The sequence below is a fragment of the Paroedura picta genome, chromosome 5, assembly GCF_049243985.1.
Source record: "Paroedura picta isolate Pp20150507F chromosome 5, Ppicta_v3.0, whole genome shotgun sequence".
Lineage (NCBI taxonomy): Eukaryota > Metazoa > Chordata > Lepidosauria > Squamata > Gekkonidae > Paroedura > Paroedura picta.
Window position 1 is genome coordinate 43,236,723 of NC_135373.1, and position 14,429 is coordinate 43,251,151.

Here is a 14,429-nt window from a genome sequence, read left to right on the forward strand (position 1 = left end):
TCTTATTCTTATTCTTATTCAATTTTTAGACTGCCCTTCTTCAAATAGGTCTCAGGGCGGTTTACAACATAAACAGTTAAAGACTTAGGGTCCAGAATAGGCCAAGAAGGACAGCATGATGGAAAACTGAAGAGAAGGCTAATCCTTGGAAGAAAGGCTTTTTAAACTTGGGAAAGATTTTGAAGGACAAAGATATTTCACTGGCAACAAATTTCAGAATTGTTAAAGCAATGGTTTTTCCTGTGGTAATGTCTGGATGAAAAAGCTGGACCCTAAAGAAGTGTGAAAGAAGATAGATGGCTTTGAATTATGGACCTCGAGGCGATTAATGAAAATACCATGGACTATAAGAAGAACGAATCAAGACCAAATTAAACCCAACTGCTCTCTTGTGGCAATGATCTGTAAACAAAAACTTATGTTCAAGTCTCAGTCATGCATGTCAGGTGAACAGGCAACAAGCCTCTCTGTTTCCTGTGGGTTAGCATATATTAGCAAAAGAAGATTTGTGCTGACTTACCTCTGGATCTTGTCTCCTATGCTGCCAAAAATAATTTCCTCAGAGTTATACAGGACTATTGTGAAACACTGTCCTGTTCACTCATTTTTTTTTCTTTACTTCCTTCTGAGTCTGCTACAACACCTTTTTAATACTTTCATTCCTTAATCTCTCTCTCTCTCTCTCTCTCTCTCTCTCTCTCTCTCTCTCTCTGTTTTACTCCAACATGATTTCACTCCCCCCACCCCTGCAGGCTGTTAAAATCAGGACTCTTCAGCCCAGCTAACCTGCTAATTCTGTTCTAGCCAATTGCACAGAGAATTCACCCTTGGAAGATTCATGACAGGAGTCATATTTCTAACTCACTCCTTCCTTTTTTACATAGAAAATTTACCCTTGAAAGACAGAAAGATTTCACACCAACCCTGAATGTAGATTGGAGGGGCAGGACAAATGATTAATGGAACATGGATCCATTTTATACCTCTGTGGCTTTGGGCCAGAACCTGTCCCAACCAGGGCACCCCCCCCCCCCCAACAACCAGGGAGATCTTTTCACAATTCCTTCTACATCTTACTGAGCATAGCTTAAGTTGTAGATCTCTGTAACAGATAAAACCAAGCAGCAGATGGCCATCACAGTTGACCTACTGGTTGCCAAGTAGGGTTTCTGGAATTTTGCCCTGAAAAAAGCCTAGCTTTCACTTTGCCCAGACAAGTGAAACTAAGTGAATATTAACGCAAATCATTTTCATGGTTCGTTGCTTACCTGTTCCTCTCTTGAAGTCTGCTTATGTCCTGTGTTTGCAGCATCATCTGTTTCTCTAGCTTGTTGGTAGACAGAGAGTTCTCCAACACTTGGATTTCCAGCCGTGAGGTCTGGTTGAGAACCTGTTGTTAGGAAAAGCAGACCTGACTGTAGAAAAGACAGGGGGCAGCTTGGTTTACTGTGGCTGAAACAAACTATGGTTAGTCAGTCGTCTGAACAGAGCAGGTCACTTCACTGAAACCATAGTTTGTAGTTGGTTCATTCAGACTGATTTCAAATAATGCAGACTCTTGGCTTGCTCTTCAGAGTTGCTTTGTGCACTTCCCTGGTATAGGGATACCTGGCTGGAACTTCGTGAGAATGAAGCCTGTTTGTTTTCCCCAACTAAGGGGAAAAGTAACTCCAGAAAGGGGGGCAATTTGCTTCGGGAAAATACCCCACCATTTACCTCTTCTTGCACGTAGTCTCCTTAAATGCAGCCTCAGCTCCTAGACCACCCAGCAACAGCCAAATATTCCCTCTTTCCCTACTTCCAAGCTCTCTAATGCCCACAAAAAGTGGCACACCCCTTCCCTACACAGATACACTGAAGAATACTTAGCTTATTTACCCTTCTTTTATTTATTTAGAATACTTATATACCTAGCTGGAAATCCTAAGCAATGTGACACTGGCAGGGGCCGTGGCACAGTGGTAAAGCATCTGCTTGGCATACAGGATATCTCTGTTAAATCCATTAAATCACATAGTAGGTGATGTGAAGGACCTAAGGTCCTGGAGAGCCTCTGCCAGTCTGAGTAGCAATACTGACCTTCATGGACCAAGGGTCGGATTCAACTGGCAGCTTCATTTATTCATGTATATAGTCTTCTAAGCCCATAGACTTCAACCAACTTAGAAGGGGATGACTTTCCTAGGACTCCTCTATTAATCATCTAGGGTCCAGTTTTGCCTTTTGGTACTGTCCATAGTTTTCATGGCAAAGATACTGGAGTGGCTTGACATTTCCTTCTCCAGTGGATCACTTTTTGTCAGAGCTCTCTGATATGACCTGTCGGTCTTGGGTGGCCCTGCACGGCATAGCTCATAGCTTCACTGAGTTACGCAAGCCCCTTCACCATGACAAGGCAGCGATCTTTGAAAGGGATCCTAGTCCTAAAGAAGATCAGCCCTGACTGCTCTTTAGAAGGCCAGATCCTGAAGATGAAACTCAAATACTTTGGCCATCTTATGAGAAGGAAGGACTCCCTGGAGAAGAGATTAATGCTGGGAGCGATTGAGGGCAAAAGAAGAAGGGGACAACAGAGAATGAGGTGGCTGGATGGAGTCACTGAAGCAGTTGGTATGAGCTTAAATGGACTCCGGGGAATGGTAGAGGACAGGAAGGCCTGGAGGATCATTGTCCATGGGGTCGCGATGGGTCAGACACGACTTCGCAACTAACAACAACAACAATGGTCCAGTTATTTGCATAAGATATCTCTGTAACCGTTCTGTATGTCTCTTTTGTGTGTGTATAAAATACCCTGTTCTGCCATACCAAAATGGTGTGCCTCCTTACCTGCATCTCTACATCTGTGATCTTGCGAGCTTGCTCAGTTGTTTGGTTCAGGAGACTGGTGCCAATCTCCAACATGGCCATGGTGTGGTTTTGCACAGCACTCAGGTGGGCATCGGTCATTTCTGCTCTCATACTCTCCTGGAGGTAGTTCTCCAGCTGGATGTGGGATGCATTGAAAATGAAGAGAAAGCACAGAAGAAGAAAAGTTTGGTTTTATATCCTGCATTTTGTTACTGAAAGGAGTCTCAAAGCGGCTTATGGTCGCCTTCCCTTGTAGTTACTGAAGCATCCTCCAAGATCTTGGCCAGCTGCAAAACCAAGTCTTGCTGTTCCTTTCCCTGTACTGCTGTTGGTATGAAAGATGGCACAGACCAGGAAAGGCTTAGAGTGACGCTTAGATGGCAACCTTAAACAGAGTTACAACCTTCTACACACATTGACCTCAACAAACTTAAAAGGGTTAGCATGGTACTGTAAAAGTCTGTTGAGATTTTGTGTAATTTTTTAAAAATCTTCATCTGGCACTTTTTATTCTCTCCCTGCCACCGGAAAAGGATTGTTACAAAGACTGCTTTTATTGCACCTTGTACCTGCATATAATCTTTTAAGACTCCCAAGTGTTTTCATAGAATTATAGAATAATAGAGTTGGAAGGGACCTCATAGGTCATCTAGTCCAACCCCCTGCACTATGAAGGACATTCACAAACCTATCGCCTATCCACTATAACCTGCCACCCCTATGAATCTTCACAGACTCAGCCTCTCTGTCAGATGGCTATCCAGACTCTGTTTAAAAATTTCCAAAGATGGCGAAAACCACCATCTCCCGAGGAAGCCTGTTCCACAGAGAAACCGCTCTAACTGTCAGGAACTTCTTCCTGATATTTAGACGGAATTTCTTTTGAATGAATTTCATCCCATTGGATCTGGTCCTTTCCTCCCGGGGCAAGAGAGAACAACTCTGCTCCATCCTCGATATGGCACCCTTTTAAATACTTGAAGATGGTTATCAGATCCACTCTCAGTCATCTCCTCTCTAGGATAAAAAGACCAAGTTCCTCCAACCTGTCCTCATATGTCTTGGTCTACAAACCCCTCACCATGTTTGTTGCCCTCCTCTGGACACGTTCCAGTTTGTCTACATTCATCTTCAATTGGGGTGCCCAAAACTGAACACACTACTCCAAGTGAGGTCAAACCAGAGCAGAGTAAAGCGGTACCATCATCTCCCGTGATCTACGATACTCCGTTTGATACAGCCCAAAATCCCATTTGCCTTTTTGATGGCAAAATATTTGTGTAATGTATTTTGTTTCACGAAGAGAACTGAATAACCTTTTTATTGGGTGTGCTATTTTAATTATTTTTATCTATCCTGGGATTTGGGAACTCTTTGCCCCACTTTTCTGTGAGATGTTGGATGGGTATCTTTGATGAAGCACTCTTCCCAAAGGATCACAGAAAGGATTTCATGCAGCAACAATCTTCTGGCATGCAGGCTCCTTTAACCAGCTTTCCTCCCCTGTGATTTTCTGGTGGTCTCCAATGTCTATCATTTACCCGCAAACAAAAAAAATGTGTTTTTTTGGTTGGGCATACGTGTACACGGTAGCGTGAGCTCATGAACATGAAAACACACTTTTATTTTTATCGACTATTTTACTCTAAAAACAGACTAGTCTGTCCATAGAAGTGGAAAGTGTGTATGCTTTCATGCTCCCATAAGTTCTAGACACAATATTTTTCTCTTTCTCATTGTTTATGCAGAGGATTAAACAAATACATGGACAAACATGATCACCCAGGCAAGCTGCTGTTGGACTTCCTATCATTGTTAATTTCTCTATCTGCTTTCTTTGGACATAGCAACATGTATCTAATATTGACCATGCCCTAGATGCAGATTATTAAATCTGCCGCCAACATGCCATGGCTATCCAAGAGCATATTCCTTGTGCAGAAATGGCTCAGCTGTTAAGAATCAACTTCTGGGGCTAATTCTGGTAAAAACCTGGACATGACATAGGGTAGCTCTAGGACAGTGGTTCTCAACCTGGGGGTCGAGACCACTTTGGGGGTCAAACGGCCCTTACACAGGGGTCACAGCAGGGTGAGCAGCTTGTTGGGGGAGGGGGCACCACCACTGTTGCTGCTCCTCCTGAAGGCACTCGCCAACTTATATACAATTTATAACCAATTTATATACAATCATGAACAATGGCTCTTCATGCCATTGGTCAGTTTTGGTTAAATTCTGTGAAAGAACACTTGCATAATTTTATGGTTATGGGTCACCACAATATGGGGAACTGTATTTAAAGGGTTGTGGCATTAGGAAGGTTGAGAACCAGTGCTCTAGGAGCTATCCTATGTCACTTCTTTTGACAAAAAAGTGACATAGCACCTCAGCATGACACTGCCCCCGATATGTTCCCACAGGTATCCTATGATAAAGGTGTTAACTTAGAGCTTGTTTGAGCCCAGCAAAAGATGACAGCACTGCCTTAGCAATGAAGTTAGTGTTACCAACCTCAAAGTCAGGCCTGGAGTGCTCTTGGAATTACAACTGCCCTCTAAGTTTCCCAATTCCAGGTAGAAAGATACCTGGAGGGACCTCAGAAAGATATAATGTCATACAGGCCACCCACCAAAAGAGCCAACTGATCTCTGTGGTCTGGAGGTCAGTTGTAATTCCAGGACATTTCCAGCTCTCTTGAATCTCCAGGACTTTAACCAGCCAGAGTTGGCAAGTGACAACCCTCAATAAAGTCCACATGAGTCTTGTTGCTTTAGGAAAGAAGTGGACGTGTTGAGGAGCTACATACAAGTATAAGAAAAGAAGAGAAAGCGTTCTAGCTAGCTATCTAGGTAGAACGGAGAGAGGGTACACCAAAAAAGCAGGAAGAACAGGAACCTAGCTGGAAGGAATGAAATCTCTGAGATTAAACAAAGAGAGCAACAGAGTAGACAGGAGGAAGTGTACAGAGGAACCTCACCTCTGTAGCTTCTTACTTCTATTGACCCCTCTGGAGTATGAAGAGATATTGCACTTACAACGAAAGGCACTATGAAATGTTTGTACTTGGTATCTTCAAGACAGCCGATCTAGAGTTGCCAGGTCTACTGGTCTGGGCAGAGATCCACTTTCCGGACACACCTCATCCCCCCACCCCTGAACTTCCCCCAGCTCACGTGAACCTTGATAAATGTTGCAATGTGCTGACATCACCCAGAAGTGACGTCGGCATGCCAGGGTTGTGTGTATGTGGGGGGGGGGGACACTCTGGTTTGGGGGCAAAGGTCTGTGGCTGAAGCAAATCCTACCATAGAGTTTTGCCCATAAGGCAGAGCATCACCTCCTGACATCTCCAACATGCTGACATCACGTCCAGGACCCTCCCCCTCTTCTCTGCCTCCCTTGCTACAATTGACGTGTAATTTCTATCATTCAGCTAAGTGAAATGGAGTTTTCACATTTAATCACAGACAGTTATTCTGTGGGAAAGACGAACAGACGCAGGCTTTTCCCTGAAGTTTGATTCTCTTTCTCAAAAGAATTGGCTGTGCCTCACAGTGTTTGGTGATGGAAATTGCCTCACAGCCTGTTGAAGATAAGGGCCTTAATGTGGAGCAAGTTCAAGCTATTTCATTTTAGTAAATAAATAAATAAATAAAAGATGACCAGACCAGCTGGGGTTTCGTATCTTTTGAGTAAGAGTGCCTGGACCACCCAGAGTGTAACTTTGGCTCTCATTTTGGCACCAGTTTGAGCCCTGTGAAATCTAGGTCTCTGCTATGAGATGGCCACCATATCGTCTGCCATTTACGCAGTTTATGTATTTCAAAGTCAAGTAACACATCTGTCAAACAGATGGTGCTTGAAGTGATATGCAGTCTCAATGAAATAGATACCAATACTAAGAAACACACCATAAAATCGAAAAACACTATTTAAAACTAGAAATGACTTAAGAACGTCATCAAAATATGTCATCAAAGTTCCAACCCTAAACCCCAGCTGGTTTCAGCCAGTGGGAAACATGGGGGGGGGGGGTCTTGGAACCTCTATAGTCCCTTGACAAAGCCAGTGGGTGAAACGCGTTAGGACTGGTATGAAATAAGAATTAAAGAATAACTGAAACTGAGGAAAGCCACATTGTCTTCCCAGTGCCTCTGTACTATTCTATAGGGAGAGGAATGAGGAATGGGACTGTAAGCCGTTTTGAGCCTCCTTCGTGTAGGGAAAAGCGGCATATAAGAACCAACTTTCTTCTTCTTCTTCTCCTCTTCCTCCTCCTCCTCCTCCTCCTTCTCCTTTTGTCTCTTCACTGGAACCCAGTTCATTCATTTTTGCACCTGGATAGCCATGGCATGTTGGCGGCACATGTGACATCGCTGGGATTCTCCTACCCCCCTGGGGGCTTGGAAGCCCTATAGTACTGGGATCTTATACTACATTTTATCCCATTCACATTGCAGCACCAAGTGCTCAATAGCCTATAGTGCCAAAGTTGGGTAAGGACTCCAAGGGGAAGGTCACATCCTTATTTTGCCTAAAAACCGTATTCCTTCGGTGGAAGAATGAGTGCATGTACACACATCATGCACACCTTTACACATCTGGCATTTGCCAATAGGGATCTGTGTAGGCGCATGCACACCTGAACCTCTCCTCACCACTTGGTGCTTTTCTCTGCCTGCTACATGTTGAATTCATTTCCTTCCCACCTCTTCTGGAATAAGACATCTCGGCAAACCAACTGCAGCAATCGGGAAGTTTTAATCTCACAGTGGATCTGGCAGTGCTTAAAGAACACCTGCAGTTTAAGAATAGCCCGGGGAGGTCACCATTTGGGTTGAGCTGCATTGCTGGCTGAAGAAAGGATAACTCTCCCCAACATTGTTTCCCTGGCAGACATCACATAATCCCGCAAGCAAGTCTTAGCTCCAGTTGGGAAAAAATAAGTTCAAATTGGGGAGGGAGATTTCTAGTGCTGCCGGTTCCCACTGGGAAGAAAAGAAAGGTATTAATGAAGTAAAATAATGGAGAAATGGCATGGGGGAAAAATATTTAAACCTCCACCAGTACTATAGACTCGATCCAAATCGCCTTGCAGTTACACATGAAGGTGCCTTATACTGCATCAGCCTATAGCAAATAACACAGTTCATAAAGATTATGAAGTTTCCATGTGTTGAATAGAACTAAATACAACAAAATGCCAAATCAGTTTGAATCAGATCATTGGTCTATCAAAGTTACATGTTTCAAGGACATCACTGTGAATTAATTCTGATGTCTGGATAGTTTTTCAGTTCTGGGTGGAAATGATCACAAGGCTGGTATGCCTTCATATGTATACAATGAACATCAGAGATGCAGTCCTGGATTTTCATCTGCTGTCACAGAGCTAACTCCTTTTGCTCTTCTACAGCACTCACATTTGTTTGTCAGTGATGTCACATGGCTTTACCTTAATACCTTTGGTGAGGTTCTTGACAATTTTACTGAGGCCCGGGGGGGGGGGGAGTCTTTTGCCAAGGGACATCACTACCGCCGCCTGAGCCCCTGCTTCGTTTGCCTTCCTGCCGGCACCCCTGACTTCCCGCCGCCCACTGGGGGGCGCTGCCAGCAACAGTTGCGCAGTGCCATGCCGAGGGGGAGCCCCAGCCATGGCGGCCACCGGAGAGCACCAATGGTGAGCAGGCGGCAGAGTGGCAGGGCAGCTCCCAAGGCAGCAGCCAGGGAGGAGGACGAGGAGGAGCCGTGGCCCGGTACCGACTGGGGACCACTGATCTACAGGACATCTCCAATTTAGGAAATTTTTGTGAGGTGTGCTACGGCATAAAGTTCTAGTACCTATTTCTTGAATGTTGAGTGTATTCACCATTAACAATTTTTATTTCTCTATTCTCATTTTCATTAATTTATCACAGAAATCTTTGCAGTGTGCTGTGACTAGATGCTCCACTGTCTTTACAGTCTTTTGCAAAATGGCCCATTTTGTTACAATTAAAGGAACACAGCAATTGGTTTTTAGCCCCTTGTTCTGAGTGGGACTTGCTGTTTCAAATTCTTTCTAGAAATGTAAAATGAACCCTTTCATGATTCAGATTCAATAAGCTGTTTTCAGAATGCTTCCCATAATTCTTTTAGCCTCTGAAAGTTTTTTGGATCTTTCTTTTGGCTTGGATTCTGCGCATTCACAGATCCAGAAAAAATCTTCCCCTAAAGTCCTGAGAATAAAATTTACCTTTCATTCACTGTTAAGCTTACAAATTGCTAGATTTTTAAATACTTGCCTTAGTTCAGATACATATTTTTCACAATTTTCTCTAATATATAACCTTGTTTTGCAAACTCCATATTCCTTGTGATTTTATACTAGTAACTTCAAAAGATGCCTCTAGGCTCTTAAGCATTTTTGTTGCTGTCTGGGAATTTTCAAACATTAAATTCTCACTGTCATCCAATGATCCCATAATAATGTTTTTGGCAATCCTGGTTTTTTTTAATTATCCAGGAATCAAGTTCCTTGCCTTTCCCTGTTAGTTTTTCTTCCTCTAGGATTCCAGCAGTTCCTTTTGCTTCAAGAAGTATATGGAAAGTTTTAAGTCAGATTCTATAGATTTCAGCAGTATGTTTTGGGATCTCCAACTATCTGCTTGATTCAGCCATCCTTATCACAGCTACATTGAGAAGAAGAATTTTAAAAGAAATAATAAAGGGATCTACTAATCAAAGACTTCAAGTTCTTTTTAAACACTGCTTAATCTAAGATTCTGACAGACTCTGGGCCCATAATCTATTGAGTTAAATGTTGTTGTTGTTTTTTAATCATTTGATTTGGAAACACAGAAGTTCTACACAGTATCCCTGATCCTCCACATTTCCCGGTTAAGGGGGAAATGCTATTCAAACAAATTACAAAGATGATCCGACTCCAATGGTAATAAGAAAGAAATTTTACTTAAAAAACAGAAGCACATCTCCCATGACAAATTCATGCAGGTACGTTTAACCTAATGTGACCAGATTGACGTCAAAAATGTCAACTTGCTAGAACTCCAAGCTCATGTAAGAGAGAGAAGAAGAGAGTTCCTATATAAAATTAAACAGAAGGCAAGCAATGGCCAAACATGTTCAACATCTAACCAATGAGAGGGTGGGGCCAGCTGCCGAGTGTATCCAAGTAAGATAACAATAACAATTTCCCCTCCTAGATCCTCTTGCATGCAGAGTTACAATATCCAGCAACAACAACCTTGTGAGGTAGGTTAGGCTATGTGCATGTGTGACTGGCCCAGAGTCACCCAGGAAGCTTCCTTGGGAGAGCAGGGATGTGAACTTGAGTCTCCTGATCCTAGTGCAACTGTTGCACCACATTGATTCAGTAGCCACACATCGTACAGCGATGCCTCTCATGCTGGGGAAGGAGTGAGTTGGAGTTCTGGTATGGCAAATATTCTCAGATCAAAACTGCAAACCAGGGTATGCTGTTTCCTGTTTTCCTCTCAGAGACCAATGCAAATCCTCCTAAATAATAAAACAACTGGCTTTTATAAAATATGTATGATGGGAAAAAATTAGTAGATTAATTCTCAAAAATATGACCCTTTTTGGGTTCCGTTTCCATCAGGCTTCCTCCACTCCGACCACCAATAGTCCTCCTCTGCTTAACATGATAAACTTGGTCACAAACAGGATCAGCATCTAAAGCGGCACATTTGTACGGCCACATTGAGGAGAAACGGCCTAATTGTTGCTTAATCATTGAGTGGGAGCTGAGATAAAAGGCAGAAGAGTCACTGTGGTCATTGTACTGTGTGTTCCTAAGTCACATCCGCTACTTGTTTGAGATCATGGTTGCCAATGGATCCAGAAGCAACCCCCCCCCCATGGTCTATTGCTGCTCTTGCTCAGAATTTCACACACACACACACACACACACCCCTTCCCTTCAGGCCTGCTGTGAAGGGAGTCTCTAACAGCCCCTGACTGAGGCAAGGGATGCATTTCCAAGAGCAATGCAGGGGAATCTGTGAGCATGGGTGTGCTTTCCTTTTGAGGGGGGGAAGCTTTCGCTTTCTGCTTAACCAATGGCTTCACAGGGTTCCCACAGAAAAGCCCCTTCTCACTTAAAATACTGCTGTGGCCAGCCTTGCTGCTGGAGGGAAGACACAGGCAAGCCATGCATGTCTCTTCCCCCCCACACTCTGAACATTAGAGGCCTACTGTTCAGGGTTGTTGTGCAGATAAAACTGGATGGTGTTGCAGGGTTTCTATTGCCTCCACTTTCATCTGCACAACATCTCTGTGCAGTAGGCCTCAAGTGTTTAATCGGCACAACAACCTGCATAGGAGGCCTCAAATGTTTCTTTTATACAACAGCCCTGTATACCCTCCAAAGCAGCCATTTCTGCCTGGAGTGCTGATCTTTATAGTCTGGAGATTAGCTGTAATTCCAGGAGATCTCCAGGCTGCACCTGGGTTGGAAATATTCCTTGAGGATTGAAAGTGGAGCCTCAAAAAGGGTATAATGCTTCCACAGCCACCCAACCATCCACATATTCCAGGTCAAGAAAACATTCTGGAAAGAAGGTTGCCAGACAGCTGTGGGCTCATGTTCTGGAATTCCATACTTCCTAGGTGTGCTTGAACCTGACTTGGGTCAGGACTGTTCTGCACTTCTTAGGGTTGCCAGCTTCCAAGTGAAGCACAAGACCCACACCAAACCATGAGCTGGCACCCGTTTCATTACACCATGCAACGGGCTTTATTACTAGTATACTGCAAATATAAAGTAAATAAAATGATAAAGCAGTTGCCTGGAGCGTGGATAGTTACCCTGCTTGGAAGAGAAACCACAGCCAAGGAAAGATGGTTGGGCAGAATTCCAAAGAGGAATGTGCTGTCAACCATCCACAAGGCATTCCAGAGCAGAGATGTAGGTTTCTTTGCATAGCAGCCCGTCTTCCTTGGTGGACTCTCATCCAAGTTCTGACAAGCCTGGGCTAAGATGTGCTACTCAGGATACAGAACTCCTAAAGTGACCTATAATCACCGTAAGACTTCACAGGGCCATCCTTAGCAGAGTTACACCCTTTTAAGCACATTGACTTCCATGGACTTAGCAAGGTGTAACTGTGCTAGATGTTGTTTAATTTTTATGACACAATGTAAAAGCTTATTCCCGCTTTCCCCAGGATTTAATATTAATGTATCACCCTTATTGCTAGTTTCTTCACAAAATGTATCATTCACTCCCAGTGGGTTGCTATATATATATATATATATATATATATATATATATATATATATATATATATATATATATATATATATATATGGTTTGTTGTTTTATTTTTTTATGTCATGGGGGATACAGTATATATACAGTATTTTGCTCTGCAATATGTCCTTTAAAATGTCTACCATAAATGCATCCCACTAAAATGTCTGTTTAAGATTTATTATTAAAGCCACTTGTATGTTTTTGGCATATGTTCCTGTTCAAAAACATTCAGAAATGTTAATTTTGGCAGGAATTTGCCTGTCAGTAGAATATGAAATATCTGTCTTTTGAAGATAGTTTGAGACAGATCTGAAAGATGTTATTGACAATGAAACTTATTTGTCTGATAAGATTTAAGGAGAAGAGGCAAACAAGAAGAGATTTTAAGAATAAATGGGGAATTGTTCTTCTCATTTTGGAACAAAAAATACAGACAGAATATTCCAAAGGGTATTCTCCTCTACTGACCAATTAGTGTCCTGATTTTAAACATAATAAGACTATGAAAATTACATTCAGTATTTTGGGTGGTTTATTCCTGTTTATATTTTATAGAATTGTTTAACTTCAGTTTCCAGGAATCAATCAATAGATCTACCTAGCTAGCTCCTTGTTTTCTGATTGCTTGCATATTTGAAAAAGGTTAGAAAAAGATTCATTCTGATAATAGGAAAAAAAAGTCTACCATCTTACAAAGAGAAGGAAGATCTAAGAAAAATGTGTATGCTAAGAGAACTTCAGCAAAAACAACTCATTCAGTTCGAGTAAGTGAACTGTTCACTTGTTCTTAGCCTCATCTCCCAGCCAAGCTATATTATCCCGTCTTTCCTTTAAGGAGCCCTTCTTTATTTGATTCTTACAACAGTCCTATAAAGTAGGCTATGCTGACTGAGAATGGCTGACTCAAAGTCACTCAGTGAACTTTATGGCAGAATAGGGCTCTGAATCTGTGTCTTAAGACTTAGTTAAACACTCTGACTACTTATACCATACTGGCTTTTCAATTAAGTTTTCCCAGGCTTGCTTTTGTTTTTTGTATTTTTTTAGAGAAGGAAAACAAAACACCCAGAAAAAACAATATTTCAGTATCATTTTTCAGCATTGACCACATCCACCAATAGGGCATGTTCTCATGGCATGAATTATTTCATGTCCCACTACTTCCCCTACTGCAGATGTTAATGGTTAAATAAAACAAAAGGGGCTATATACATAAACACACAGGGGCTCAAAAAAGAAAATGCATTCCTTCTACAAACTTGCTTAACAGGATTGTGTGTGTGTGTCTGTGATACTCTTGGAGCATTTATATAGCACCTGTATTTAGCAATACTTAAAATACCCCTGTAAGGTGGATCAATCCCTGTGTTGCAAATAAGGGGTGGAGGATATGAAGGACTCTCCTACTTAAAGCCACTGAGTAGATGGCAAAAGCAAAATTCAAACTTAAATCTATTAGCCATCACGCTATACCATGCTGAGACCTATTCATGCTAACTGCCTGATACCTTCAATCTCATACAGTTTGCTATTACTACTCTGCTCTCATGAAGTTATCTTCTCATCCAATGAGGGCTCTGCCACTTTCCCCAAGACATGCATTCTTTCTATATACCTGCATCTAAATAACTGATACAAGATCTCCCAAACTCTGCACTGGCATGGAGGGGTGCAAATTGGCGGATCAAAGTGGCACCTTTACCTGCAGGTCTTCTTCCACCTTAATGACAGTGCTGAGCCAAGAATGCCAGAAACATTCCCCCACCCCTAGAAGACAAGTCCCAGGCTTTACCTTCTGCAGCCATTGGGTGTTGTTCTCCAAGATGCCTTCCAGCTGTTGAAGCCTCTTTGCTGTCCATTTGGCCTCGGCTAGGGATGGAGCATCCCTCTGGAGTGAGTTCGACACCTGGTACTCAGCAACTGGAGGATGGCAGCTCCCAACCTCAGGCAGCAGGAATGTGTAGGTACAGGAGCCATGATGCACATGGTGCTGTGCCCTTTCTGGTACATCCTTCCCTTTCGTGTGGGATCCTAGTCCTAATGCTGCTGGATCCATCACTGCCCACACTGCCAAGAAGAGGTGTGCCAAATCACCCCAACGCCCCATATTTCAGCCCTCACTGTCTTCAGAACGTCAGTCCCAAAGGGTCACCTGCAGCTCCCTCTGCCAGTGCGCGGTTTTCACACAGTTCTCCAACTGGGACTCAAACCGTTCAGGAATTCTGTATCTGCACACACCAAATCCCCTTCCAGTGCTTTCTCCATCTCTGGCTCACGTCCTCCTGACAACTGCAGGAAGTTT

General features: G+C 42.9%; 1 protein-coding gene across 2 annotated transcripts in view; it reads right to left on the bottom strand.

The window, feature by feature from the left end:
* The window catches only part of LOC143837557 (angiopoietin-2-like), a 30,627-nt gene extending 16,198 nt beyond the window's left edge, over nt 1-14,429 (bottom strand). For both annotated transcript variants that reach the window (XM_077337541.1, XM_077337540.1), the window contains exons 1-3: nt 13,920-14,429; nt 2,830-2,985; nt 1,269-1,390 (exon numbers count right to left, since the gene is read on the bottom strand). In XM_077337541.1, the coding sequence (XP_077193656.1) occupies nt 1,269-1,390; nt 2,830-2,985; nt 13,920-14,234 (593 nt within the window). In that variant the 5' untranslated portion in view covers nt 14,235-14,429. The remainder of the gene's footprint in view (nt 1-1,268; nt 1,391-2,829; nt 2,986-13,919) is intronic.